Source organism: Halichoerus grypus, chromosome 2 (genome assembly GCF_964656455.1).
Source record: "Halichoerus grypus chromosome 2, mHalGry1.hap1.1, whole genome shotgun sequence".
NCBI lineage: Eukaryota > Metazoa > Chordata > Mammalia > Carnivora > Phocidae > Halichoerus > Halichoerus grypus.
The window spans coordinates 151163022-151190774 of record NC_135713.1 but is presented as its reverse complement, the minus strand read 5'-3'; the positions used below and the strand labels follow the sequence as shown (position 1 = coordinate 151190774).

The following is a 27753-nucleotide window of genomic DNA, read 5'->3' as shown; positions in this document are numbered from 1 at the left end:
CCTTTGGGACCCCTGGCCTCGATAGTCCTACTCCTAATTATTGGTCCCCTTCTCTCTAATCTCTTTGTTAAACTCGTCTCTTCTAGAATCCAACAATTCCGTATACGAATGGTGGTTCAACAGCGATTGCAGCCCATACCATGGGAGGGTCTCCTCCCCAGACCCATGGACCTGACCACCAAGGAATTTCACCCAAATGGCCTATCAGCACATTAATATAATACCATGTTCTGGTCTATGACTGCATAGGACCCCAGATGGACTGAAGATCAGTAGGGACATCTCTACACCCCTCATTTAGCAGGAAGAAGCTACTGAAGATGAGACCTCTGCCCAAATGCCAAAGATTTGTTCTTGTCAGTCTGTCAGGGGGGAATGCAGAGGCCACCTTCAGGCCAACAGCCTTGAGCAATGGAACGCAGAAAGGCCCACAGTGACCCCTGGCTGAACACAGGCCCATCAGGCGACCCACTCGAAATATCCACAGGCCCTAACTGACCGATGGGCTACTTACAACCAGGCACAGTTACCAAAAAGGGGAGAATTCCATACATCCCCGTACCTGCTCACCTTCCCCCTTTAAAAACAGCCCCCACCGGCCTCCTCGCAGACCGTCTCTCTTCTGCTGCCCTGCCCGCGCTCCCTTTCGGGGTAGTCAGTGAACTTCGATTGCCTTTGTTCTGCCTCAGGTGGATTCCTGACTCCACCTGCAGGACTGGCTCCATGGGGGGGGGGTCGCCCCACATTTGGGGGCCCCCATCTGATCAGGACAGACACCCCAGAAAGTCCAATTACAGGAAAAGGACTCTGATTGGCTCTGCGTGGGTCCCCTGTCCAACCCCGGGCAATCCCTGTATCCAGCGGATGGGGCACTCTGATTGGCCCACTTGGATTCCCGTGGGGATGCGGAAGGGAGCCGCGTTGCTAGGAGACCTCTCAGGTGATGGCAAGAGAAAACAGGTGTTGGGTTCGCAAAAAGGAGACCGCTCTTGGGATAGGGAAAGTAGCGATGTCCACCCTGGGCCAGTGTGGGTGGGCGGCGGGCCAGGAGCACGTGCGGGCTGCCAGGCCTCACAGGCTCTTTGGCTTCATCCCAAGGGCATCTGACACCTGTCGGGGGTTCACCTGGGTGGGGACCTGGGCGTGAGGAGCGGGGGCCCCCATCCCACTGCGACCACCGCCTGAGACCGAACCCACACTGCCCAGCCCAGCCCAGCCCAGCCCCCTGCGAATTCCTGATTGCAGAAGCTGGGGGATAGCGAAATGATTGCTGTTTTCAGCTGGTAAATTTGGGGGTGACTTGTCATGCAGTAATAGATAGGCAGAACAGGAAGCATCATTTGCTCCATCATATTCTCATCTGTCCATCAACAGCTTTGCTTTGTGATTCAAGCAATTTCCCCCATCACGTTTATGGACTTGGTGATGGATTTCTTTTGTTGGAAGAGATGGCCCTTTACTTTGTGATAAATTGTCGTTGACAGTATTTTTACTTGATCATACGATGTTTCCATCACCTGGGAGACAAGCTGCTAACGTGACAGGTGGAGGTAGACGTGAATGATTATTAAGTGGGGAGGAATTTTTGCAAGGGGACTAACTGGAAGTTAGCTGATGGGTAAACATTTTCACATTTTGATGTTTTTTTTTTCTACCCAGACTCATAACTGTGGAGACTTAGATAATGAATATTTAAAAAAAAAACAAGGACCCCCCCCCCCCCCAGCAATCATCTTTAGGGCGGGAATGTCTCCTTGCTGATGAAGGCTAAGAACACTCGAATCCTTTCATTTTGGTGCAGTGATTTTAGGTTGCCTTTGAAATCTTCACGATTCACTGTGGCTTCTAATGTTGTAGGATCATAGAAATGGAAGGCACCCATCTTCTCTCCTTCCCTCCCACCTTCCTTCCACAATACTTCCTGGGCCCCTGCATGCGTATGAGCAGCAAGCATTTTTGAGCAGTTCCTAGGCATTGCTCTTTTTTCTGCGTGCAGTTTTAAAAATCTCTCACTATGTGAATCAGAGATCAGGTAAAATCAGGAAAAAGATCTTTAAATGAAGAAAATAATCTATTCACTTGTTTTAATCATGGGTTTTGCCATTTGGTCTGAAAAATGCTAACAAATTTACCTAAACTATCTTCAGAAAATCCTCCAACAGTCCACAATAGCCAAACTGTGGAAGGAGCCTAGATGTCCATCAACAGATGAATGGATAAAGAAGATGTGGTATAATACACAATGGAATATTATGCAGCCATCAAAAATGAAATCTTGCCATTTGCAATGATGTGGGTGGAACTAGAGGGTATTATGCTGAGCAAAATAAGTCAATCAGAGAAAGATAATTATCGTATGATCTCACTGATATGTGGAATTTAAAGAAACAAGGCAGAGGATCATAGGGGAGAGAGGAAAAAATGAAACAAGATGAAACCAGAGAGGGAGACAAACCATAAGAGACTCTTAACCACAAGAAACAAACTGAGGGTTGCTGGAGGGGAGGGGGTTGGGGGGATGGGGTGGCTGGGTGATGGACATTGGGGAGGGTATGTGTTGTAATGAGCTCTGGGTATTGTGTAAGACTGATGAATCACAGACCTGTACCCCAGAAACAAGTAATACATTATGTTAATTAAAAAAAATTCCTCCAATGTACATCAGATTACAGGGGTAACAATGGTTATGTTGTTTCTAGAAAGGCCTTTAAGTAATGGCTCAGTTTTCTGTCTGAATTACAGAATAACCCCCACATCAAATAGGGGCAAAATATTCGGATATTTTTTAACAGCAGAGCCCATTTTGCCCAGAATGTCTGGACCACTAGGTGGCAGTGGTTTGCTGCAGGGGGTGATTTCACAGATCGAAACATCTTAATTATACCTTTATTTTTAGACGATTGAAAATAAGCTTACCAGTTATAGAAGAATCATATGACTTTTGGCCCTTCGTACCCTGTGGCCTAAAAGTCTACCTTGTGGAAAAAAAAAAGTCCACAAAATCAAGTTAAACTTTAAAGCGAGTTGCAGAACAGTATCATACTTCCTCCCTTTCTTTCTTCCTCGCTGCCTCTCTCACTTCCACAAATATTTATTGAACGCCCACCACATGCCCACACTTTCTAAGTCACTGGAAATATAGTGGTGAGTAAAGCCTCAGGACTGCAGCCCCCATGGATCTTGTGTTCCCCTGCAGATGGACAGACACAGAGATTCCACTTTCTTTTTTTTTAAGATTTTATTTATTTATTTGAAAGAGAGCGACATGAGCAGAGGTGAGAGGGAGAAGCAGACTCCCCGCTGAGCAGGGAGCCCGATGTGAGGCTCGATCCCAGGACCCTGGGATCACAACCTGAGCCGAAGGCAGACGCTTAACGACTGAGCCACCCAGGCGCCCCCAAAGAACATCTTTAGATATGTACTTGAGTTTCTTTAGGCAGTGGTTCTCAAAGTGTGGTCTGGACTATGAAAGCAAAACAAGTTTCATAATAATACTAAGATGTTGTTTGCCCTTACTCATGCTTACTCCCTCATGAATGCACAGTGGAGGTGACGAGACATTGGTGGTGCAATAGATTGACTGCAGAAGCAGATATGAGAATGTTTTCTATTAGGCCATCAAAGAGATTCACAAAAATGTAACACCATGAGTCTCTTCTCACTAATTGTTTTTGTTTGAAAAAAAATAGCTATTTTCATAAAAATGTTATTTATATCAACATGACTGGATTTACTGTTATTCTAAGTGAATTAATAAATATTTTGAATCTTTCTCAGTTTTAATTCCCAATAAGGTAAATAGCAGTAGTTTCTGCATAAACAAAAATCTCTTCGGTGGCCTCATTTCTAAGGGTGTAATGGAGAACTGGGACCAAGAAGTGCAAAAGGCACTGTTCCTGGGTCTGTATGCTGAGGTGGGTTTGTCAGGTCATGTATGGCGTTTGCATTTTCAATTTTACTGGTTGCTGCCCAATTGTTCTCCAAAGAGGCTAAACCTGACCTTTAAAAAAAATATGTATATCGTTAAGGTTTTGGTTTGTTCGCTTGTTCGTTTTTTCCTGGCAAATCTCAAATTGTGAAGAATTGTGGAATTATTTTAAAGTAGGTTAGTGAGACAACAGAGATTTAATCTATGAGATGATGATTGAATATCTTTTCTAAGCAATAGTGGGAAAGGCAAGGGTAATATTTATTTTTAATGTCCTCAGGGGAAGTTTGTCTTGGGTCACGAGAACAGCATTGTAGAGAGTTGACATTAAATGTATTGGAAAATTTATTTTTGTTTGGTGCCTCATGGGAGGTAGAAGTGTACAGGTTATGCAAATAAGCTTTTTTTTTTTTTTTTTAACCATCAGGGAAATTTCATTTCTCGTAAATACCACCTTCTGCAATTTTTTTTAAAGACTTTATTTATTTATTTGAGAGAGAGAGAGAACGAGCAGTGGGGACAGGCAGAGGGAGAGAGAGAGAATGAGAGAGAAGCAGACTCCCTGTAAGCAGGAAACCCAACTCTGGGCTCAGTCCCACGACCCTGGGATCATGACCTGAGCTGAAGGCAGACGCTTAACCGACTGAGCCACCCAGGTGCCCCTGCAATTTTATTAAAACCAAATATGTTTTGGGGCGCCTGGGTGGCTCAGTCGGTTAAGCGTCTGCCTTCGGCTCAGATCATGATCCCGGGTTCCTGGGATTGAGCCCCGCATCGGGCTCCTCGCTCAGCGGGAAGCCTGCTTCTCCCTCTCCCACTTCCCCTGCTTGTGGTTCCCTCTCTCGCTGTGTCTCTCTGTGTCAAATAAATAAATAAATAATCTTAAAAAAAAAAAAAAACCAAATATGTTTTATTAAAACCAATCCTGTTCCACTGATACCCAATTGTTAAAAAAAAAAAAAATGCCGAGGCATCTAATGTTTATTATTTTTTTATTTTTTATTTTTTTGCATCTAATGTTTAAAAAAAAATTCACAGGCTGTTAGTTTAGGGATCACTTAATAAGTGACCAAGGTTATTTTAAGCCATTTAGTGTTGTTTCCTCATGGTGGAATATTTAAATTGTTCAACTGTGGCTGATCTAAAACTTTAACCGCACTAAATTTGGGCAGTCAGATGTGGGTAAATATAAAAAACCGAGTTTTACAGTTGAAGGATCAAGATGCAGCAGTATTCGTTGTCCGTTTCTTACAATGGTTTTGCACGTACTGATGGGTACATTCTGCTCTACCAACATGAAATGTGGCCGCGGTCATTTGTTACTCGTGTATTAATGGTGGAGGGTTTCGGGCAGCCCAGGGTTAATCGAGGCGCCTGTTATTTTGCAGAGGCTCGCCTGCCCTCGGGGAGGGCGGGAGGAACTCAGGACACACCTCTGAGCCATAAGGATGCTACTGGTGTGACACGCCTCGAGAGGGCAGATGAAAATTGGTCTTCCTCTGCTAGGAGATCCTGCAGCCACCAGCTGGGCTGACTAAGGGAACTGTCTTCAGTGGGATCGGCTGTATTTATGGCGCCAATAGCCAGAGTCCCAGCCCGTGACAGTTGCTAAGGTGGTTGATCCAGGCGTGAACAGGTTGCAATGTGGAATTCTGCATGGAGGGGCCTTTTCAAGGGGAGGCTAACTCAGACCTGCTGGTTTTAGCCTTTTGGATTATCGAGTTTATTTGACTCACTGTAAGTGGTAGAGGGCTTCGAAGTCGTCCGCTTCAGCTGTTTATTTGGTAGAAGAAAATGAGCCCGAGGAAGGATGGCTTATTGGCGCTTTCACGTGAAAACTACCCTCCTAGCGCTCACTCTGTGCAGACACTGAATAAGTGGGGTGAACAGATAATTCATCATCCAAACCGGGACATTTTTGAGAGTGGAAAGGGTGCCATTCAACCCACGGAGACCTCACACCAAAGCCAAAACCGTCCTGGGCAAACCTGAATCTAGACTCGCCCTAAGACATAACCCTCACCCTGGAGGGGCCAGCATCTCATGGGAAGGAGAGCTGCGTAACCACGGGGGGCGGGGGGAGCTATGCCCTGTGAGAAGTGCGAGACAGATGCTGAGGAAGGGGGCACCTGCCCCGTGGGGAGAGACCACCCAGAGAAAGCGCTGCTCCTGCTGGGTGCTAAGGGGCGAGTCCCAGCGTGTCAGGTGGGGAAGCAGGAGAAGGATGGTCCCAGCAGAAGGAAGGAAGATACAAAGCCTTGGCACTATTTGGATGCTGGGGAAGGGGCCCGGGGGGCGGGGGGGGGGGGGGGGAAGCTGCGAGTGGTTTCCCAGGGTCAGACTGTGGTGGGAGGCCAGGAGGCAGTGAAATGAGGCCAGCGGGGAGAGGTTATCAGGGCCTGGCATGGGGCGCTAAGGAGTGTGGGGGTATCTTGGTGGGCACAAGGGAGCCACTGAAGGATCGTAAGCGGGGCCTTGACCGAATCAAATTGCTGTTTTGGAACGTTCATTCTGACAAGTGGGAGATGGATGGGGGGAGGAGAGGCTTTTGCATTAAGCCAGGTGGACGTAAGGCCCAGCTGAGGCAGCGATGGTGGGCACGGGCCTGACGCGGCAGAGTTGACAGCATGTAGAGAATATGGAGTCCTGTTACTAAGAAGTCCGGGGGTCATGCCTACGTCAAAGCATGGCTGCCTCCCGGAGCTGGAACAGTGCCCTTCGGGGCCTGGACTGTCTCTGCTCTCGGCTGGGAGTCCTGGGTGACAGCTTCTACCTTGCGCACTGGACCGCCCTCTGCGGCCCAGAGCACCTGTCCTGGTCCTCCCAGCATCCGCCAACCAGGCCCGGGGCTGCGGGAGTGAGAACCTCTGATTGGCCAGGCTGCGTCACGTGCGCGAGCCCCCGAGCAGGGGTCCGGGGGTGAGGCCCCACACAGCGGTGCCAGCTGAGAGAACCGGAGCCCACGGGAGAATCCCGGGCTTCTGCTGCAAAGAGCAGACCACATTCGGGGGAGGCGGGGAAGAGGCCTCCAGCCTGGCGCCGTGCCCCGACCCTGGTCCACGCAGCTCCGGAGAGGGCCACAGGCAAGGTCAGGAAAGGTCATCCTTGGTCGGGAGGGAGTCTTGGACTGCGGCGAGCCTGAGACGTTTGCTGAGAATATAGACGGAGTTATTTTTGCCTGGAAAGGGAGACCGGCTCCAGCCCCCCTCTCTGACCCATGTGCACCTACTCCCCCATTTCCTCTTCCAGGAAGTGGGTGAGCAGGTTGGGATGCAGGTGGGCTGGAGCCCGCGCTGCAGACCCAGATCCGCCTGCACTTGGGGTGACGGCAAGGGGGTCCATTTTAACCTCAGGCCGAAAGTGCGGGCTCTCCAGCTGCCTTGCCTTCCGGTGCATTTCAAGGTGAACTCCAAACGTCAGTGCACCTTCCCCTAAACACAGCGGTGTGCATATCATGAAGCATGGCTCAGTATTTGTTGGCAGTTTTCCTTTTGAGGTAAAATGTACTTAGGTTGAGGGGCACCTGGGTGGCTCAGTCGGTTAAGTGTCCGACTCTTAATTTCGGCTCAGGTCACCATCTCAGGGTCGTGGGATGGAGCCCTGAGGTGGGCTCTGTGCTCAGTGGGGAGTGTGCTTCGGGTTCTCTCTCTCCCTCTGCCCCCCTCACTCTAAATAAATAAAATCTTTTAAAAAATCGACTTAGGCTGAAATGCAGAAATCTTAAGTGTGCATTCCCGGAGTTTTGACAAATGCATGCACTTGTGTAATCCACGCCTGGAGGACTTCCTACTGCCTGAGCGTGGCTGGAGCAGGCCATGCCTGGGATTTCATCCAAGAGGGCAGGGGAGAACTAGCCCATCAGAGTGGGTTTGGAGGAGCAGTGAGGGTGAGGGGGGTGAGGAGGGTGAGGAGGCAGAAGGAGGCTCAAGCTCTTCTCAGACCGCACCCCACGAGCCCCCGGGAAGCTCCTGGACATGGTTACATTGTTCAGTGAAAACCTCAGAACTCCGACACAGAGTGGCGCTCCTGCTTGGATAGGGCTCTTACTGTTACTATTCCCATCTCACCGCAGCCCTCTGTCTATTTTGATGTGTGGAAACCCTGTGAGAAGAAAGGTGAACGGTGGCATCTGGACACCAGACTTTGGCCTGAACCCCCAAGACCCCTGGCAGGGTCACGGAAACAAGCGCAAATAATGAGTAGTATTTGTGAAAGTGAACTGACCCAGGGGGATTGCCAATCCAGCAGCTCTTGCCTCCTTTTTCCTTGATGGCAAAGCCCACCTCCAGTGAGAAAGGCTGAAAATGCCCCATGTTCACTCCCCAGTGCTTCCCACAGACGGGATGTGCACCAATCCAGGCCAACGACACATCAGGGAAAGTCGCTGGGGCTTCCAGGAAAGATGTTCTCTAAAAAGAGCTACGTGGGAGGAAACGCCCCATTCTTTCCTAACTTGAAATGTTATCATGTGGGGATGTGATGCTTGGAGCTGTGGCAGCTACCTTGCCACAATGAGTTGTAAAACTAAGAGAATCAAAGAAAAGTCAGCCCCTGCCCCTGAGTCTTAGAACTGCTGAATCCTGCCATGTTTACCTGTAGACTTGTTGTGTGAGGCCATACGTTCCCCATCGTTGGGCAGTCTGTTCCTTGCAGTCTGAAGCATACTAACTGATACACGTGATTTGTAAAAATTTGTTACTGGTAATACCAGAGCATTTCCTGAAAGCAATTGTATTTGTGTCATAAAGATCAGACTTAACTGTTTTAAAGAAAACTACAATCCACTGACTATGAGTAAATCACCAGTTCTCAAAAGAGTTCAGATGACAGAACAGGACTTGTTTCAAAATGATGGTCTTCGATATTTGTAGGGATTTCAACATCATCATGATCACCTTGAGACTCCATAAGCTCGGGTTGGAAACTCTCTTCTTATTTTTACCTTTATCTGTGAGTATGGAGCTGGCGGCTGACTTGGGGGGTCCCTAGGGGGCTAGAATAGACAAAAAGGCCCTGTCACATCTTGATATATTTAATGCTATCATCCAAATTGGTAACAACTTTTCTTTTCTTTTCTTACCAAACTGGTAAAAACATGGCTTTATTACAGGTACCCAGTATAAAATCGCAACCAAATCATACATGCTCAGGGAAAAACTGCTTGTTTGCTTTTCTCGAACTGGTCGGTAGGTTTTCTAGTAATGCGCAACATCCAATAAATGTTTATTAAGGGCCTACTGTGCGCCAGAGCTCGTGATAGATGCTGGGACTATAGCAGTGAGTCAGGCAGGTTCCACCCCAGAGGAGCCCCCAGATTAGAAAGAGGATGGAGAAGTAACCAGGCAATTATAAGGCAGAGAGAGAGATGTATTTCTACAAGGCCAAGTTCATTCATTCATTCATTCGTTCAACTGATCATTCATTTGCCGTTTATTGAGTATCTACAAAGATCCTGGGCACTGTGCTAGGAACACAGAAAACACTGGGGGAAAGACACCATCCCTGTCCCCACGTTGCCGTCAGTCTAGTGGGGGAGAAAGACAGATAAACAGGTCATCCCAGGGTGCTAATGCTGTGGGAGGAGAGCGTCTAATAGGGCACCAGATTCAAGTGTGGGGTGGTGAGGAAAGGCTCTAAGCAGAGATGGAAAAGATGAGAAGGTGGGGAAGAATGTTCTAGACAGACAGGAGGCCACTGTACTTAGCCATAGGGGCCAGAGAGACCCCAGACCAGGTCATTTCAAATGATCGGAGCAAAAATTGGGTCGGAGTGGAAGTTGCAAGGGGCTGGGGAGGAGAAGCTTGTAGGAGAGACTGGGGGACCGGATCCTGACAAATCTCGTAACCCATATTAAGGACTTCGGGGTTTTTCTGAGGCTCAAGAGACTGGAGCAGTCAGATGTCCCCTTGAGAAAAGCGCTGGCTGCTGCATAGAAAGGGGAGCGGAGGGTGAGACATTAGTGGTAGGAGACCGGCCGGGAGGCTGCCTGAGCCGGGGCTGCCAGAGAGGCGCGGTCACAGAGCGGGACCGCCGGGGAGGAGAGGACTCCGCACACTGCCGGTTTCTGACTCCAGGGACTGAGAAGGTAGCAGAGCACAGGGAGTCTGGGATTGGGGGTGGACCGTCATTCCTTTCGGGGTACGTGGAGCTTGAGAGGCCTGTTGGGGGGTCCTGGGGGCATGTCCTGGGGGCAGCCAGTCTGGGACTGAGGATTGGGCTCAGCTGGAGCCATGAGAATAGAGGGGCACAGAGCCCACGGATCCCTCGCTGGTGTTTCGAGCAGGATGAGGGCAGGTACCGGGAAGAGCCTGAGGAGGACCTGTGATGAAGGGTTGTCTTGGGGTGGGGAGTGGGGGCGGGCCGGCAGGAGATGGTGCCATCCTAGAAACCAAGGAGGAGGTAACACCTCTCTGGTATTTGCTTCTAACTTTTGTCGTAGATGGGAGGGTTTACAGACAATTTGTAAGAGGGAAGCATACTTGCGAAACACTTGTGTCCTTTGGCTTACTAATTTTTTTTCCCTATAACTTGGGGAGTGAGTCCTCTCTGGCTCCCGGGGTTCTGGAGTTCTGTCAGGCCACAGTTAGAGGACTGTCTGGCCTACCATAAGGCAGTGGTAACACAGGAAGCTGGAGGTCTGCCGGGAATCTAGAAAGAAGCTGGAGGAAGCACCTGTCCCCACTGGTCCAGCAGTCCTGGAGGGAGGAAGCTTTTTGTTTTGTTTTGTTTTGTTTTGTTTTGTTTTTTGTTTTGTTTTTAAAGATTTTATTTATTTATTTGACAGAGAGAGTGAGAGAGCACAAGCAGGGAGAACAGTAGAGGGAGAGGGAGAAGCAGGCTCCCCGCCAAGCAGGGAGCCCGATGTGGGGCTCGATCCCAGGATCATGACCCGAGCCGAAGGCAGACGCTTAACCATCTGAGCCACCCAGGCGCCCCTAAGGGAGGAAGCTTGAACACAGCAGACATGCACCGTCCATCTCTCGAGGAGGAGCTCAGTCCAAGGGTCACTCCCGGCCTTTCTGAGGTTCATGTCGCTCTCCCTGCGAGCCTGCTCTTGCTGGATCCCCCAGGGATTGCTTAGAAATCCGCATCTCCAGTCTGCTTGGGATGCGCCAATCCGAGGGCTCCAACAGATCAAGGCCAAGGAACAGATGAGGTTCCAGAGCCTCCAAGCTGACGCAGGCCTCGGGGATGAGGTCATTTCTGTAGCAGGACAGCGACCCCCTCCCTGTATCTCGCCAGGGGCACCTCCACACTATGGAGTTCTGCCTCCTAGATGCGCTCGGGGACAGCGATCTCGGTGCCGTTTGCACAGAATATGACGCAAGGAACTCTCCTCTTGAATCTGCCCTTAATTGTCCCTTTCTTTCCTCTTGCCCATGACTTTCCCCAGGGAAGCCTACTTTTCCTACGGCTCCCCCAGGACACATATCGCAATATGACTCTGCTATGTGGAACGTGTGTGCTTTGGTCCAGATGGTGATTAACCTCTGTCCTTGTTGATTATCACAATATGCCACCCAGAAGCACAAGAAAAAGTCAGTGAGAACTTGAATCTCTGTGGTCCATCCGGCCAACGTCATGGAGAGGCTCTGGGGTTTGGGGTGTGTGTAGGCGGGGACGGTTCACAAGGACAAAAAGCACTACTCACTCTTGAAGAACCTGCAAGGTGTGATGCAGTGACTTGCACACACCGGTGCTCAGCTGGAACGGCCGCCCACAGCCCTGTGGCGGGGGGAGGGAGAGGTGGGGGGACCCCTGGGGCCAAGCTGGGGACGGGCGCCTGGAGGCTCGGCAGCCAAACACCAAGATTTAGCATCACTTAGAGCAAACAAGAGAAGAGAAGCGGAGGAGTGTTTCTCACGGGTGGGGGCGGGGAGCCACAGGACCCAGGTCCTCCCAGGGGCGGGGGGACCCGTGGACAGTAGTTCCAGGCCTGACCCGGCTGGGTCTCCGGGGCGGAGCCTCGGCCCCTGTTCCTGGATGCTGATGCTCCTGGCTCTAAGCTTCGGGAGGTGTTTATTTTCTAAAGCTCTGCCACATTACCGCTGGCTTGTGGGATCCCGCGATCTGTTGCAGTTCATTCCCGGTTGGTTTAAACAGCCGTGCGAACCCTCTTCAGCTTGCCGGGAAAGAAGGGACGCTTGTCTCAGAAACGCTGCTTTTCCATATTTGCGGGGATTTCCACATCGTCGTAATCGTCCAGGGGCTCCATGTAGCTGGGGATGGACGCTGTCTTCTTCTTTCTAACTTTGTTGACCAGTGAGTATGTAGCTGGCGGCTGACTTGGGCTTTCCTGTGGGACTAGAACACACAAAACGGCCCTTAGAGGCGAAGCTATTGTGTGTTTGTATATTTTTTGATGAGGTGACTCAGCATGATTTTCATGGGTTTGGGTGATCTTCCCACTCCCTGGTGGACCAGACCCCCATCTGACGGGGGAAACCGATGCACGGACGTGATACAGCCTCGGGATCCCCCAGGCGGGTCGAGGGCAGATGTTGGTCCAACACCGTGGCTCGCGTGTCCCTCTGCCTGCCCCCCACGGCATGGGAACCATGAAACAGAAGTGTAGACAGCAAGCTGAACTGAGCCAGTACCCAAATGAGTAGAGTTATGTGAGACCCTCATTCTCGTGGGGGAAGTGGTACAAACCACATTTCCTTTTTGGGCACATCCCTCCCAGTGACTTAGTGTTTTCCAGAACTTCCCATAATTGCTGAGGTACGAATCTCTGTTCAGAAGGAAGGGGACAGTGGTGTTTGCAGAACGGGGAATTAGGGTATGTAGCAAAAACACCAAGGCATCCAGGGGAAGGATGATGAAACAGCGAGCTGGACCCCAGATGAGACCGGAGCTGCCTCTCCCACAATCTCGTCCTTCCTACAAGGACCTGAGAGAGGTCCACGCCTCCTTTCTTGCAGGGCTCTGCGGTCAGATCCCCAGTTCATACCCAGGCTCCAGCGATCACTTGCTGTGTCGCCATGGGTGAGCCCCTGAACGTCTCTGTGCCTCAGTGTCCTCACCCGTCAAAGGGGAATAATGATGTACCTGCCTCGCAGGGTTGTTGAGGGTACTACGTGAGATCATGCCTGTAAAGTGCCTCTCACGGGGCCTGGCTCACCGGGCTGCCCAGTAAATGTGGGCTGATCTTATGATTTATCCACTCAATCGAGACATCCTTGTTATCTCCTAAGCTGCAGGCACTGCTCTCCTGGTGGGTACTAAGTGGTGAGCAAGACCAGAAACGTTCCTGTTTCCTGGACTTCGTATTCTAGTGGAGGAGGGAGGTCAGAAACCAATGAACAGTAATGAAGTAAGACAACTTTGGGTAATTGCCATAAGTTCTATGAAGAGAATTAGTGGGTTCACTTTAGAGAGGGTAGACAGGAGGGCACTCTTTGAGGTGCTGACATTTCTTTTTCAAGGTTTTATTTATTTGACAGAAAGAGAGCACAAGCAGGGGGAGTAGTAGAGGGAGAAGGACAAGCAGAGTCCGCACTAAGCAGGGAGCCCGACTCGGGGCTCGATCCCAGGACCCTGAGATCATGACCTGAGCTGAAACCAAGAGTCAGCTGCTTAGCCGACTGAGCCCCCCAGGTGCCCCGAGGTGCTGACATTCGAGCTGACCATGAAGGATGAAGTGTGTCCGCTACAGAAGCAGTTTAAGGAAGAACATTCCAGTCAAGAACAAACCAGGCAGAGTGTTTCTGATGGGAAGTGTGGGAGGCCCAGCGACACCCCCAAGTTCCTTTTCACTCATGCTCCAACCTGGGATTTGAATATGAATTTACACACTGAATATCAGGAGCGTTGCTACTCACTCTGCCCCCTTTTTAACTTATTTGTCCCTTTCAAAAGGATGGTACTACCTGCAGATTCTAGTGTTACGGACTGAAGTTCTTTGTCCCCACAAAATTCATACGTTGAAGGCCTAACCCCCCAGGGAGGCTGTATTTGGAGATGGGGCCCCTAAGGGGGGTAATTAAGGCTAAATGAGGTCATAAGGGTAGGGCCCTGATCGCATAGGCTTAGCGTCCTTATAAGAAGAGACACCAGAATGCTCGCTCTCTCTCCCTCTTCCCTACCCCCATCACCCCTTACCAAACTGGCTGGCACCTTGGTCTTGACCTTCTAGTCTCCAGGACCATGAGAAAATAAATTTTCTGTTGTTTAAGCCACCTAGCCTATGGTATTTTGTTGTGGGCAGCCTGAGCTAAGACATTTAGATAAATTTGTTATCCTACCCTGAATGAAACTGTTGTCAGCGACAGATACTTACGAGTGTGTTCCGGAAAAAGCAAACCCCTGGGTGGCAGAGGGGGTAACTGAACCTGTGATTCATTAACATTCCTGAAGAGAGAGAGAAAGAGGAGGAGTCAGGGTGTGCTTTTGACCACCAGCCGACTGGAAGGAAAACGTCAAAGAGAAAGGACAGGGTTGACCAGAATGTTCATCACGGCACCGTGCACAACAGCCCCAAACTGGGCACCACCCAAATGCGCATCAGCCCCAGAGTAGATAAACTCATCACGGTCCACTCCCACCATGGAACACTCTACAGAAGTGAGGATGAACCGTCTACAACCACACGCAAGGACACTCACAAAATCTTGGAGCAGAAGAAGCCAAGCACTAGTTAATATCTACCCCATCTCCAGCCCCTTCAGAGGCCAGGATGGACTTGTCCACTCTACGGCTGAAACCAAGGTTCGGTGAGCCTGTCTGGCTGGTGAAGCTTTGCACATGGTGCCCACGCATGGATATTGGGAGAAAGAAGCCTGGTGCCCGAGATCGAGCTGGGAGAGGCCTCCACCCTATATGCCTTCCCTTTGCTGAGTTAATCTGTACCCTTCTACTAGAATGACCCATAACTGTGACTATGGTAGCTTTTCTGGGTCCTGTGAGTCCTTCTCGTGAGTCATCAAGTCTAAAGGTGATCCTGGGTACCCCCAACACATAGCAATCACAAAAGCCCCAAATTGGGGCACCTGGGTGATTCAGTCGATAAGTGTCTGCCTTCGGCTCAGGTTATGATCCCAGGGATCATGTTCCGTATGGGGCTCCCTGCTCGGTGGGGGGCCTGCTTCTCCCTCTGCCCCTCCCCCTGCTCGTGCATGCACGCTCTCTCTCTTTCTCTCTGTGAAATAACTAAAATCTTAAAAAAAAAAAACCAAATATATCACAAAATACAAGAGGAAAGTGAGTGGCATATTTTCGTTAAGTACACAGCCTTAGGGGGACTATACTTGGGATCCATTTAAAGAAAAGGAAGCGGGGCCCCTGGCTGGCTCAGTCGGTGGAACGAGCCACTCTTGACCTTGGGGTTGCCAGTTTGAGCCCCACGTTGGGGGTAGAGATGACTTAAAAATAAAATCTTAAAAGAAGAGGTGGGTAGACCTAACCCTGAGTGGCGGGCCCAGCACACAGAGCCTGACCTGTGACCTCTACCAAAGGACCAGGCTTTCCTCTTACTTACTCATACATCTTCTCTTCGTCTCCTTGCTTTTCTTCCCAGGGCTTGGCAACTTCCCACTTCTTGCCTAAGGAATCAAATAAGCATATCCATTTAGGAAGCATGAGCAGGAGGTGTGACTTCACGGTTTAGAAGTCCTCAGACACCAGGTGTGTTCAGGGCAATAGGGGAAAGAACCACCAAGAAGAAACAGACTTGGGGACACAGGGCTGGTGAGCGGTGGACACTGACTTTACCACGGGCCTTCTGCCCACCCAGCCTTTCGCTAATCCCTGAGGGCGGACCCTGCTTCCTTCCTCAGCTCCTGCCGACTACGGAGCTGGTGCTCAGAAATAGTGGTCAGATGAGGAGCCCAAAGCGTGGTTGGGGGGAAATGAGAGAAAGAATGGAGACAGCAGTTTGTGAACTGTGGTGTGCGAGGCATGCAAATTACTGTGAATGATAACCTACGTGTTAATAGCCTTGGGTCGAGATAAAAGAGAACGGGTAAGGTTTTTGTTCAGGGCCAAGCTTTTGTGCTTATCTAAAAAGGAAATAATTTAAGAAGGCAAATGGACAGAGGAGTCTAGGAGCCAGAATATGATTTGTACTTAAAAAAAAACTAATTATGGGCTCCCTGCTCAGCAGGGAGTCTGTTTCTCCCTCTGCGCCCTCCCCCCCCATTTCTCTCTCTCTCTCTCTAATAAAAAAAAAAAATCTTAAAACCCTAATTACCATCAAGGAGTAGAGGCGAAGGAACACTGGACAGGAGGCCCAGTGGACGTGAGTTCCGGTCCCAACTCGGCCACTAACTCCTATGAGGCCTCAGTCAAGGCTTTGCCTCTCTCTGAACCTTAATTGTCTATCTCCAAAAAGCAGATTGAGGAGAATGACAAGGTCTCACTCCTTGTACGGCCCTGAGCTTTCAGGTCATCGGAGGGGATACGATCTCGAGAAAACACACCATCGGATCAAGGATTTCATGTTTCGGGAGATGAACAGCACAGTGGAAACCCACTTGTAGATAATCTAAAGTTAGCGTAGAGCCTTCAGGAAGCTGCGCATTTGTATTCTGGGGATGCCAGGAACCCCTGTCATACTAGAACATTCAGAGGATGACCTCAGAGAAGGCAATCGTGGTAGCCAACGTGTCGATCGTGGACTGAGCAGACGGGGAAATCGAGGCCCAGAGATGCATGATGCTTAATCCAAAATTCAGCCAATACAGGCCCGGAACGAATCTTCCTGCCCTGTAGGAGCCCTGGTGCACGGATCTGCAGCCCAACCCTCCCCGCCCTCCACCTGCCCAGGTGAGACGGCCATTACCCTGTCCTAGCAGCTGCCTACAGACACAGTACAGGATGAGGCCCAGGCCCGAGGAGACAAGGATGATGGCCACAGCTATGATGATCCAGAAATTGTCCCTCCACCAATCCATCGCAGTGGGGCCCTGAGGAGAATGGAGACAGAAGAACGAGACATGAGTAGGGGCATCCGGGGGGGAGGAGTGGGGGCCGTTGTCTACCACGTCACCGGGGGGATACCCCTGCTTAGGGGCTCAGGCAGGCGCTGGCTCGGGCAAACCCTGCCCATCAGCAGCTGGGAGACCCCTGGCAAGGCTTGTCCTCCTGTGCAACATGGGGGTGGGGTTGCCGGCCTGCACTTCCCAGGGCAGTCATGAGCGCTGCAGACAGGATACGCACCTGGAGGCTTCCTCGCTGTTCTTTCCTGGATTGTCAAACATGCAGGGGAAAGCAATCACCGACTGCAGGTGCTTTTATATCGAAGGGGCAACATAGACTTAATTCCTATTTATTTTTTTTGGAGGTGGGGGTTAGAAAAATACCTCGATGGGTCTCCTTGAGCGAGGCGTGGTCAGAAGGGGGAAGGTAAAAATGCAAGGCAAATTGAGTTAGTCTGCTGGGGAAAAGGAACAGGAATTTGGGGGCTGAAAGCTGGCCTACTCGGGAAGCAGAGAGTCTGGGAAGAGCAGATCTTAAATTTTTTTTTTAATTTATTTATTTGAGAGAGAGAGTACAAGTGGGGTGAAGGGCAGAGGGAGAAGCAGGCTCCCCGCTGAGCAGGGAGCCCAATATGGGACTCAGTCCTGGGATCCCGGGATCACGACCCGAGCCAAAGCCAGACGCTTAACCACCTGAGCCACCCAGGAGCCCAGATCTTAAATGTTCTTATCACGACGTGACGGAAACCTTGAGCGTTTCCCGATACACAAGTGTATCCAATCAACACGCTGTACATTTTAAACTTATACAATGTTATAAGTCAATTATACCTCAGTAAAGCTGGGGGGGGTGGGAGGGGGGGAAGAAAGGGAAGAAAACAGTAAGAGAGCAGAAAGTTTGAGGATTGTTAGGAAGTCCCTGTGGTGGAGGATGACCACGCTTTTGTAGGACGATGATGACTAACGTTTAACTTGAAGCAGTTGCCTGTACGATATTGTGCTGCAATCTTCCGTTACCATCCAGTCTGCAATAAAATTGCACAATAAAAGCTTGTGCGAACAGAGCCTGGGGAGTGATGACATGTGTGCTGTAGTTTTCCAAGCAGGGGTGATGCATGCCACAGTGGGGAGCAGGCTGCGGGCTGTACTCCTAGGAGTAGCCTCCAGGAAGGCAGGAAGCTCTTGGGGGAGGAGCGGGGGCCCCCCTCATCCAGGGCATGGGCACTCTGCCTGTTCATTTGGATATCCGAGTAAAAAAAAATGATCCTTGGGGCATGGCATACCCCAGGTATGTGATGAGAATCCCCTTCCTGTGTCATCGTTTAGCCGATGGAGACTCACCCATGCATGCTCACACAGAGCATTTCCAAGTCACGCTTTGGAGCGGTACTGGTGATATAAACAGGGAGCCAGGCAGAGGAACAAGGGCAAAACTAGGCTGCTGCTAAGGCCAGTATTCCTGCAAAGACTTCTGACGTGGCTTACCATTCACACACGTGTTTGTATTACCGGCATAGTATCTTCAGTTATGCCGTCATTCTATTATAATTTGGGTTTTCAGTTCCAAACTCAGTTTCTTTCATGAAGGTTTGGCTTGATCAGACAGAATGGCTTTTGGCTATTCATAAAGTTATACATAGTAAAACCAATTGGATGTAACTAGTGGCATTGTATGCACGTCATTCTGCAGCTTTCTTGCTCTGCTTTTCGCTCAGCATTATGCTTTTGTCATTTATCCATGGTGGTGGATGTGCTGGGGGTTTACTCTTAAAAGAGTGAAGTGTCAGCTAGCCAGGTAGTCCAACCCCCAGGCATGTACTCAGCAGAGGTTTGGTCGTAAATCACCTTTTCATGGTGCACAGAAGAAAGCAATAGAGGAAGAAGAACAAAGGGAAAAAGGAAAAGCATGGAGACTAGAAACTTGGCTCTCAGGAGAGCCCTGTGAAATTTGGTTTTGCAGGACACAGGGAAGTCACAGGGCACTGGACTTAAGAAAATGCCCACGTATCAGAGGGTGGACTCTTTGTTCAATAAACCTAATTGGAGCCTAACCTTCTTTAGCTCTGGGGAATGGATGGATGGATGGAAGGAAGGAAGGAAGGATGGGTGGGTGGGTGGATGGATGGGTGTGTCGGATGGATGGATGAATGGATGGATGGTAGGAAGGATAAATGGATGGATGGATGGAAGGGTAGGTGGATGGATGGATGGAAGAAAGGAAGGATGGATAAATGGATGGATGGATGAATGAATGGATGGATGAAAGGATGGAAGGAAGGATGGATGAGTGGATGGATGGATGGAAGGATGGATGAGTGGATGGATGGATGGAAGGAGGGATGGATGAGTGGATGGATGGATGGTTGGATGAGTGGATGGAAGGAAGGATGGATGAATGGATGGATGAATGGATGGAAGGAAGGAAGGATGGATGAATGGATGTATGAATGGATGAATGGATGGATGGATAGATAGATGGACAGATGGACAAACAGAATTTTCTTCCCTCCATTCTCTTATACTCAGATGTGTGTTCTTTGTCTAATTTGTCTCTCATATTTTCTATCTTTTGTCTTTTTGTTTAATCTTGAAGGATTTCTCAAAAAAGCAACATAAACATAATCTTTAACGCTACCGAAGTAAATACCAGGGCACAGGAGTTAAGAGCTATTGCATATGAAAAACAAAAACAAACAGACAAACAAAAAAAGGTTGATCTGAGGAGCATGAGCGGGTACAAGGATGGAGGTGGGAAGACAGGGGGCTGCAACTTTCCACCATAAACCCTCTGAATTACTTGATTTTTTAAAACTGTGTATTTACAGGGCACCTGGGTGGCTCAGTCAGTTAAGCGTTCGACTGGATCTCAGGGTCGTGAGTTCAAGCCCTGCGTTGGGCTCCATGCTGGGCATGGAGCCTCCTTGAAAACAAAAACAAAACAAACCAAAAAAACCAAAAAAACCTCCCCCCAAAACCCAAAAAACACCATGTGTATTTACTTTGAGAAGATTTAAAAAAAACAAAAAACCCCATTAACCACGTAGTGTAGCTTCCATGAAAAGCTACTGCTCAGATTTCAAGTTCAAAGCAATGTCATTGTCCTCCGTGTCCGGGGGAAGAAAGAGGAAGAAGGATGATGTTAGCAAAATGAAACATGGGACACTTTTGAGAACTTCGCTCACAGTTCTGTTCTTACAGACGGAGCGGCTCTGATTTGCCAGCAGACATTTTGAGGGTGTCCAGCGCACATGCGGTCTGCAGGGGCTTTCCATTCTCCCCTCGCTTCATCCTTGTGCCACACGCTTTCCTGGACCTGGAAGCTGAGGGGACAGGGCCTGCCCACGGTCCCCCAGCAAGAAGGAGGCAGAATGCTTTCTGTCTAGCTCCCAGGCCTCCCACTGCTGATCTCGGTCACCATGGCCCCAGGCATCAGGGACAGGCTTTGTGGGGCTTAGGATGCCTTGCTTTCGGGAGCATAGCAATGGTAGTGAGGTGGTGGGGGCCACAAATGAAAGTCCCAAGCCCCCCAGGGGTTCCAGGGCCAGAGAAATAGCACTCTTCCCCATGGACTGGAGAGATGCCTGCTCAACAGAACCAAGACGAGCTTGTTTTTTGAGAGAAGGCAGCTGAGCAAGGAAGGCCCCGAGGAACCACACGTTGTCCCCATTGGGTGTCCTCTGGGCTCCCGGTTAGTTTAGTGGCCCGGGTGTTGCCAGAGAGGAGCAGCGGTGGGGAGTACGGCCAGTGGGGGGCCTGTGCTGCCCGTGTGGAAGCTGGACCCCACTGTGTCGGCCAGCCTGGGGTAGAGAAGACTTGGGGGGGGCAGGCCGCACGGGACAGAGGGGCATTTGTAGGGCCAGCTGCTGGCGGTCAGGTCACAGATGCGGCCGAGTCTCTCGAGGGGCCGCCAGGGACCGCAGACGTGATCAGCAGGAATGGCCACTGGTGGGAGCCTGTCTGTCTGTCCTCCTCAGTGCAATACCAGGGAAGTAGTGCAGGGTGGGGTGCAGGGAGCTGAGGGGGCTCCCACCCCTTCCTCCCCTCCCCTCACTGGGGCAACATGGGGGTGCTTTGAGCCAGAGACAAGATTGAAGGTTTACAGTGAGCACGGCTAAATTTTGCAAACTGCACTGAGTCTGCTTAAGAATCAAAAGTAACTTAACATTTTGGAATCGGAGCAAGGCGGGAGTGCCGGCAGGGGCAGAAGCAGGCCGTACCCCCTTCCCGCTCTAGCACATTCCCAGGGGCGCAGAGGCTTCAAACGGCACAAATGTCTTGTCTCGAAGTCGGGGAGGTCAGGAGTCCCTCCAGTCGGCACAGGGTAAAACCAAAGGGCGGGCAGGGCCGTGTCCCCTCCTGGAGGCTCCATGGATGAGCCATTTCCCTGTTCTGTTCAGCCTCGAGGGGCCACTCACGTTCCTGCCCGCGACGCGTGACAATCCAGCATGATCTCCCCATCTCCCCCGCCGCTGAGCAGTAGCCTTAACTCCACCTGCGCCCTCCATCCCCCTGTGCCCTGGGACCCAACACCTCGGACACCTCAGGCAGGCTCACCGCACAACCCACCCGGGATCCAGGATTGGATCAGCTCAGTGAGATGAGACGCTCGCTCAAGTGCTTCCATGCACTTTATGCATTCATGCATTTGTTAATGCTTTATGCATTCAACATCTTCTATTTTGCCTCCAGGGAGTCAGGAAGAAAAGGGGGAAAACGGGAGGGATGGTTCTGCCATCTTCGACAGAATTCCACCGCACACTGCCCGGCGTTGCTGACCTCGTCAGGAGGCCGGGGATGGACACGCGTCTCTATTTCTGGGAGGTGTCTGTTGCACGGGAGGGAACATCTTTGTTTTCAAGAGCCTGTGGACATAGGAAGGTTCTCAAGGCAGGACTGGAGCTCACAGGTAGCGCAGGGCCCCGTGAGCCAGAGCGGGGGGTCCTACAGTCCAGTATAGACCAGTATGGACCAGAAGAGGAGCCAACGTGGGCCCAGATCAGCAGTTCTGGGGCTTTGGGGAGGGGACGGGGGCTGAGTCCACAGGTGCAGGCCTGGGGGTCCCGGTTGCTGGGAGGTCAGGAGCTGCAGGTCCTGTAACCTGGGGGAGCATTTGGTGGCCACCACACACGGAGGAAGGAAGGGAGGAGGCGTGGTGGGAGCACCCTCGGATATCGGTATGCATCAGGCCCTGGGCCAAGAACTCGGGGAATGTCGAAGTTCCCCACCCTCCTCCTGCCTGAACCTTGGAATCACCCGGGGAGCTTGAGCAATGGCCTACATCCGAGACTCTGATTTAATTGATCTGGGGTGGGGGGCCTGGCCACTGGGGTTTTGTTTATTTGTCGTAATGAAATTGTCCAGGTGAGTAATACAGGGCCGAGTTTGAGAACCAGTGACGTACCTGTTATCTCTGAATCCTTATTATAACCTCCCTGGTGGGGGCGCAGTTATTACCCTTAATAGAGAGCTCAGAGAGGTTAAGCTATTGGCTAAAGGCAGCACAGCTAGGGATCAACTGACCTAAGATTTCCGCTCGGCGCCGTCTGGCGCCTGAGTTCCTGCCCTGTTAACTCTGCCAGGCTGACACCAAGCTGGTAAATGTTTTTCCTTTCATAACAGAACTGAAAGCAGAACGCTCGTTCGAGAACTTCCAGTCCTGGCGAGGTCTCAGCCATTCGCTGTGTCTTGTTCCACATAATAAGAACCGCAATATGAAAATGCATCTCAGAAAAGTAACCTGCGCCATGCGCTGAGGCGCCGTGGGTTATGAGCGCTCTCACAATGGCAGCTTGTGGTTACGAGTCCATTTTACAGATGAGGCAATAGAGGTTCAGGTCTCAGTCACTGGCCAGGGCCGCAGAGCTAGTAAGTGGGGAACTCAGAAGCCAAACCCCGGTCTCTCAGACCCCAGGGCCCTTGCTTGTGACCAACGATCGGGGGCTTTGTGGGGTGTATGAAGATGCAGATGCCAGGGTCCTCGGCCCCCTCCCCACAGCCAGTTCTGACTGGTGGGTCCAGTGTGGGACTCCGGGATCAGCATTTTTAACAAACAGTGCAGCGGGCTCAGCCCCAGGGGGGAGCATGCACCGGGCCAGGCAGCAGAGCCCACAGCTGGGCCGGGTGAGCACGAGGGAGGCTGGTCCCCCCGCCCCGGCCCCACCCCCACAGTCAGAGGCGGCAGCAGCTCCAGCGTGGTGGAGGGCAAGGTGCTAAAAAAGACCCCTCGGCCCAAGTACCTTTCCTGTTTGCTTGTCACAATGCCTGAAGGCCCATCATCCACAAGTCACTGCAAAGTTCCAAGCTCCCTCTCTCCCCACTTCCTCTCTAAATTCATTTGCCTGAGAGTGCCAGACTCTGAGGAAGAGAAACTGATTTTTACTAGGGTGTGAATGGCTTCCTTGGCTCCTCAGGGCATTGGATTCCTTCCTCGGATTCCCTAGGGCATTGGCAAGAGCAGGGGCATCCTAGGATCTCCTCCGAAGTCCCCCGAGGATATAAGTGAATGTGACTAGGAACGAAGACTCTCGTTTCTAGGCTTGTCCTCCTGCTAGTGACCCTGCCCTACTCCCCATCAGAGTGAAGAAGCCCCAGAAGGCAAGAGAAGGTTGGACGCTGAGTCGGAGGAGAGATGGCTTGTGAGACTGTGAGAGGCTTCTCCGTGGTTCTAAACCGTGAAGGTGCCGGGACAGAAGACTGGAGTGAAATACAGCGAAGACAGACAACTTCCTGGCCCGAAGGAAGAATGAGCTTTTAAAAGGGAACAAGGATGGAGAGGGGAGAGGGCGTGCTGGGGCCTGCGGGCAGGAAGTGGGGGGCCAACACCCCCGATCTTTCGGTCTGAAGTAGGAGACAAAGTCGGCGGGTGCTGGGCGGGGCGGGTGGGAGGCAGACCCGCGTGGTCATCGCTGGGAGGACCGCGTCCTTCCTCCTGCTGGGCCCACTCGCGGACGCTGCCACCCGCCTCGGGGCCTGTTGGTCGCTTAGTTCACCGTCTGTCTTTTCCACTGTGCCCAGGGCCCAGGAGGCGCTCCCCACGGATCTGGGAATCTCGGAATGAATGAGGCGCCGGGCTCTCTCCTGGCCTATGGCCAGACTTGCCCTCTGAGGATGCGGGCAGGTGGGCAGCCCGGCCTTGCTGCCTGGCTCTCTGCCTGCTGGGAAGTAGACACGCCCCCGGGATGCTGCAGGTGGAACTCCAGCTTCTCTCCGGCCTCTCGGCCTCGCTCCAGCAGCCCGCACAACCTCCCAGGGAGCCCGCTGCCGCGCTGAGTGGGTCGGGGCGGGAGGGCGGCCGAGCACAGTCACCGACCCAGCCCCGGCTCTCACTTCCCCAAAAGGCATTTCTGGGGAGTCAGGGACAGAACTCCTACCGTGCCCTTGCCAGGAATTCCGGAGACTGGGTTTTATTCAGCACTTGCTTTAAAAAAAAACAAACAAACCCAAAACAACCAAGTTCTATCGTGGAGGAACACACTCCACAGGCGCATACATGAAACGTTTCACGACAAGCTGTGTTTCGGACACATGACGCGCCCCAGTGTTTTCCCGCCTTGTCTAGCCGAGCTCGTGGAAAAAAATACAGAGCCTGAGCCCCTGTATTTCCTTCAAGACCCACTAATGGTCAGGTCCTGGATATAAAAACTTGAGTTTTTCTTGAGAAACATTAATGATCTCAAGTAGCCACGAGTCCCGAAAGGTGGGGAGAGGACACGGGTGTGCTGGAGCCGGGAGCTTGGGGTTCCAGCTGGAGTTGGAAGGGGCCTCCAATGTCTCTGTACGAGGAGGCGCACCTGCAAACAGCTCGGCGGGAGGACGGGGATCCCGCTCCGCACTCGCCCTCTGCCCTTAGGGCGTCGTGCCTTGGACACGCATCCCCTTACCCGAGGCCTGCCCTGCCCGGGACGGCAGCCACGGGCCCCACGAGGCTGCTGGGCACCTGCTGGGTCTCAAAGACTTCGTGTGGAAGGAAGAACATAAAAGATCATTAATAAATGTTTATCTGGGTTACTTGCGGGAAGGATTGGGATATGTTGGGTTAAGTTAAATGTATGATTAAAATTAATTCCAGCTTCTTTTTTCCCCTCTCTTTTAATTTTTCCCCCAGTTGAAATTCTTCCCTCTTGTGCCCCTGCTCACACTCGGATCCTTAGGACCGACCAGCTGGCTCCGTCGGTGGAGCACTCGACTCTTGATTTTGGGTGGGAGGTCGTGAGTTCAAGCCCCGGGTCCGGTGTCGAGATTACTTAACTAAATAAACTTAAAATTTTCCGGGGGGGGGGGGAAGCACATAGTAACAGACAGTCCTATCCTCTGATTCTGCAATATCATTCCTAGAAAAACAGCCTGAGAAGTAGCCCGAAGGAAGTAAAAGTCAGAGGCACAACTTGTAGACTTCAGCATAAGGAAGCAGGGAGCCCCCTCGCGGGCAGCGTGGGACAGGGGTGGCGGGAGAGAATTGCGCAGGGCCACTCCGTGGGTTGCATGCCGCAGTCACGAGGCAGGAAGAAAGGAAGAGGCCCAGGAACCTGCCGGGAACCCCAGACCCTGAGAAAGCGCGGGGCCGTGCCCCCGCGGCAGCTGCGTCTGTTCCCCGCGTTCCCCGCATGTGTGGCCGGAGCCCGCGGTGAGAAAGCCCAGAACACAGATTGTTCGCTGAGCGAGGGCAGGAGCCTCCTCTCTCGCTCTCCCGCCGAGCCTTGCCGTGGAGCATGAACTGAACACGTCAAGACTCCATGTATCACATCTAAAAAGAGCTTCTGCGCGCCCCGCCCCAACAGGTGGCCTTTGCGGTGTTTCCGCGGCCTTGGGTGTGATGTGTCTGCCCTGGGCAGAACCTTCCGGACTTGTGGATGACTCAAGCTTCCTGCTAAGTTATCCCAGGATTTCTGCAACCCAGAAGTCCTTCCTTGGGTCCAACCGAGTCGCCTCGCGCTGTTGCTGGTTTTCTTATGTGTTTGGCTCTGAGCGTGACAGGACACCTAGAGCCCTGTCCCTTGGGGGGCTGTCTGGGGACAGCGCCGGGGCCATCAGCAGGTGGGGGGTCTGGGGATGCCTGTGTCTGCCGACAGCCAGTGAGGCCCGCACGTCCTCTCTAGAACGTATTTAATCAGTATAAGACAGTGGTAACTTTTCAAACTATCTACACGGAGGGGAAAAAACTAGAAGGCAAAACACCAAACTCTCTCTCGTGGTTGTTGCGAGGTTGTGGGATGTGGGGTCATTTTTTCCCCTTGTTTCCCTGACGTTTTCATTTATCCTAAGAAATACCGAGAGGCCCCCAGGCCTTGTCTTCAGCAGGCTCGGCGGTACCACGTTCAAAGCCCCCCGGGAGGTCCCACGCGCTGGCGGCCAAGGGCCGGGAAAGGGAGTGGCTCTCAGGACAAGTGATGCGTGACAGGGTGGGACTGGAAACACCAGGCCAGGCCCTGTCCGCGGTGATTTCCCGGGGCAGCAGCAGGGGGCTGGTTGGGGATCTGACCCCAGCCCGGCACAGCTTGACCCCGAGGCCGCGGGAACAGGGAATGCCTTACCAGTCCCTACACACTAGACGCACCCGGCTAGGTGTTTCCTGCACGGGCCCCAAGACGCAGCCCACAGTTCGCATTGCCACCGCCTCGCCCCTCACCCCCGGCACGGACCCACTAGGGTCCTCCCAGTTATCAGCTCCCCAGACTCACCGTCAGAGTCCAGAGACGGCTAACCACCTCTCTACTGTTGACGCAGCTCACGGCCCGTCATTATGTCATTTCAGCCCCCCAACAGACCCGCGGGGGAGTGGAGGCCCAGAGGGGTGCAGTGATTCCGAGCTCCCCAGCCAGTGAGCGGCAGAGTGGACTTGCCAAGGCCACCGAGAGATCGCGCTCCACGCCTGCCCCGGGCAGCCCTCGGGTGGCTCAAGCCCAGACGCTTACCTGGGTTGCCAGGGTGTCCATCCGTGAGCGGCTGAGGGGACAGCAGGGGCCCAAGTGCGGTGGTTCAGAGGCAGCTAGCAGGAGGCTCTCCTCGCCCACAGGCCTCCCGCCTACCCCGGAGCAGTGAGCCTCAGCCAGACCACACTTCCCCTTCCTGCTCAGCCCTCGGGCGGGGGGAGGCCGTGGGGCCCACACCGCAGCCCATCCCTTTGCCAGGGAAGCTGGCTGCCCGGGTCCCAGGAGCCAGAACCTCCTCCTGCAAGGCCCCGCACAGGACCACCTGGTGTGGGGGTCAGGCTGGGGGGCAGGCTCGGCAGGGTGGACGGGGTGGCTGTGGGGTCCCCGCACATGAGCCTGGCCGTGCATTCCTGGCTGCAGCAGCCGGGCCCGGGGCTCTGAGAACGAGGACGCCGGCTCCCACCTGTATGGGCTCGGGTGGGACAGACACAGCGTCCCCACGGAGAGTCGCTGGAGGATGCCCGGGCCCACCCAGGGGCTGCCGAGCCAGCTTCTGCTGTCAGGGTGTGCGGGCAGGCTGCTCCGGACACGGGCCCGTTGGCTGTCCTGGCGGGGCTGGGTCTCCATCTGCAGGGTTGACAGTCCCCAGCAGCGCCCACGGCCACTTTCGGTGGGGAGCCAACCAACCATTTTGTCTAATTGACCATTCTGACTGAAATGAGCATTCTGGCGATAAAAATAGCCACGCACAGGCATGTGTTGCGTCTGCCCGAGGAGAAAGGGTATTTCGGCTCTCCGTGGTAACGATGCTGCCCGGGGCTCTCTGGTACGTGCTTACCAGCCAGCTTGCAGGGTTCCTGGTCTGCAGGGGGTGCGAATCTCCAGGTCCCAGACACTGCGCTGGGGCCGCCATCCAGCCGCCGGCCCGATGGTCCTGGACTCAGACTTGGGGCACCTGCAGGGAGCAGGGCCCACCCCTGTCTGGCCGCATCTCCACGGCTTCGGGGGTTATCACCTCCACCTCTCAGGTGCGCCCACC

The 27753-nt window shown here is 52.4% G+C and overlaps 2 protein-coding genes across 4 annotated transcripts in view; one reads left to right on the top strand and one right to left on the bottom strand.

Moving 5' to 3' along the window:
- RABEP1 (rabaptin, RAB GTPase binding effector protein 1) overlaps positions 1-27753 on the top strand; it is a 204810-nt gene that overhangs the window by 43548 nt on the left and 133509 nt on the right. The window lies entirely within an intron of this gene.
- Positions 9335-26891, bottom strand: SCIMP (SLP adaptor and CSK interacting membrane protein). 2 transcript variants are annotated; one of them, XM_036078335.2, is made up of 5 exons: positions 26757-26891; positions 16710-16833; positions 15408-15471; positions 14211-14281; positions 9335-12232 (listed from the first exon to the last, which is right to left on the bottom strand). In XM_036078335.2, exons 1-5 carry the CDS (start codon positions 26775-26777, stop codon positions 12078-12080), a joined length of 435 nt encoding a protein of 144 aa, XP_035934228.1. In that variant the 5' UTR covers positions 26778-26891; the 3' UTR covers positions 9335-12077. The 2 variants fall into 2 exon arrangements, with proteins under 2 accessions (XP_035934228.1, XP_035934229.1); XM_036078336.2 differs by lacking the exon at positions 9335-12232 and adding an exon at positions 12249-13699.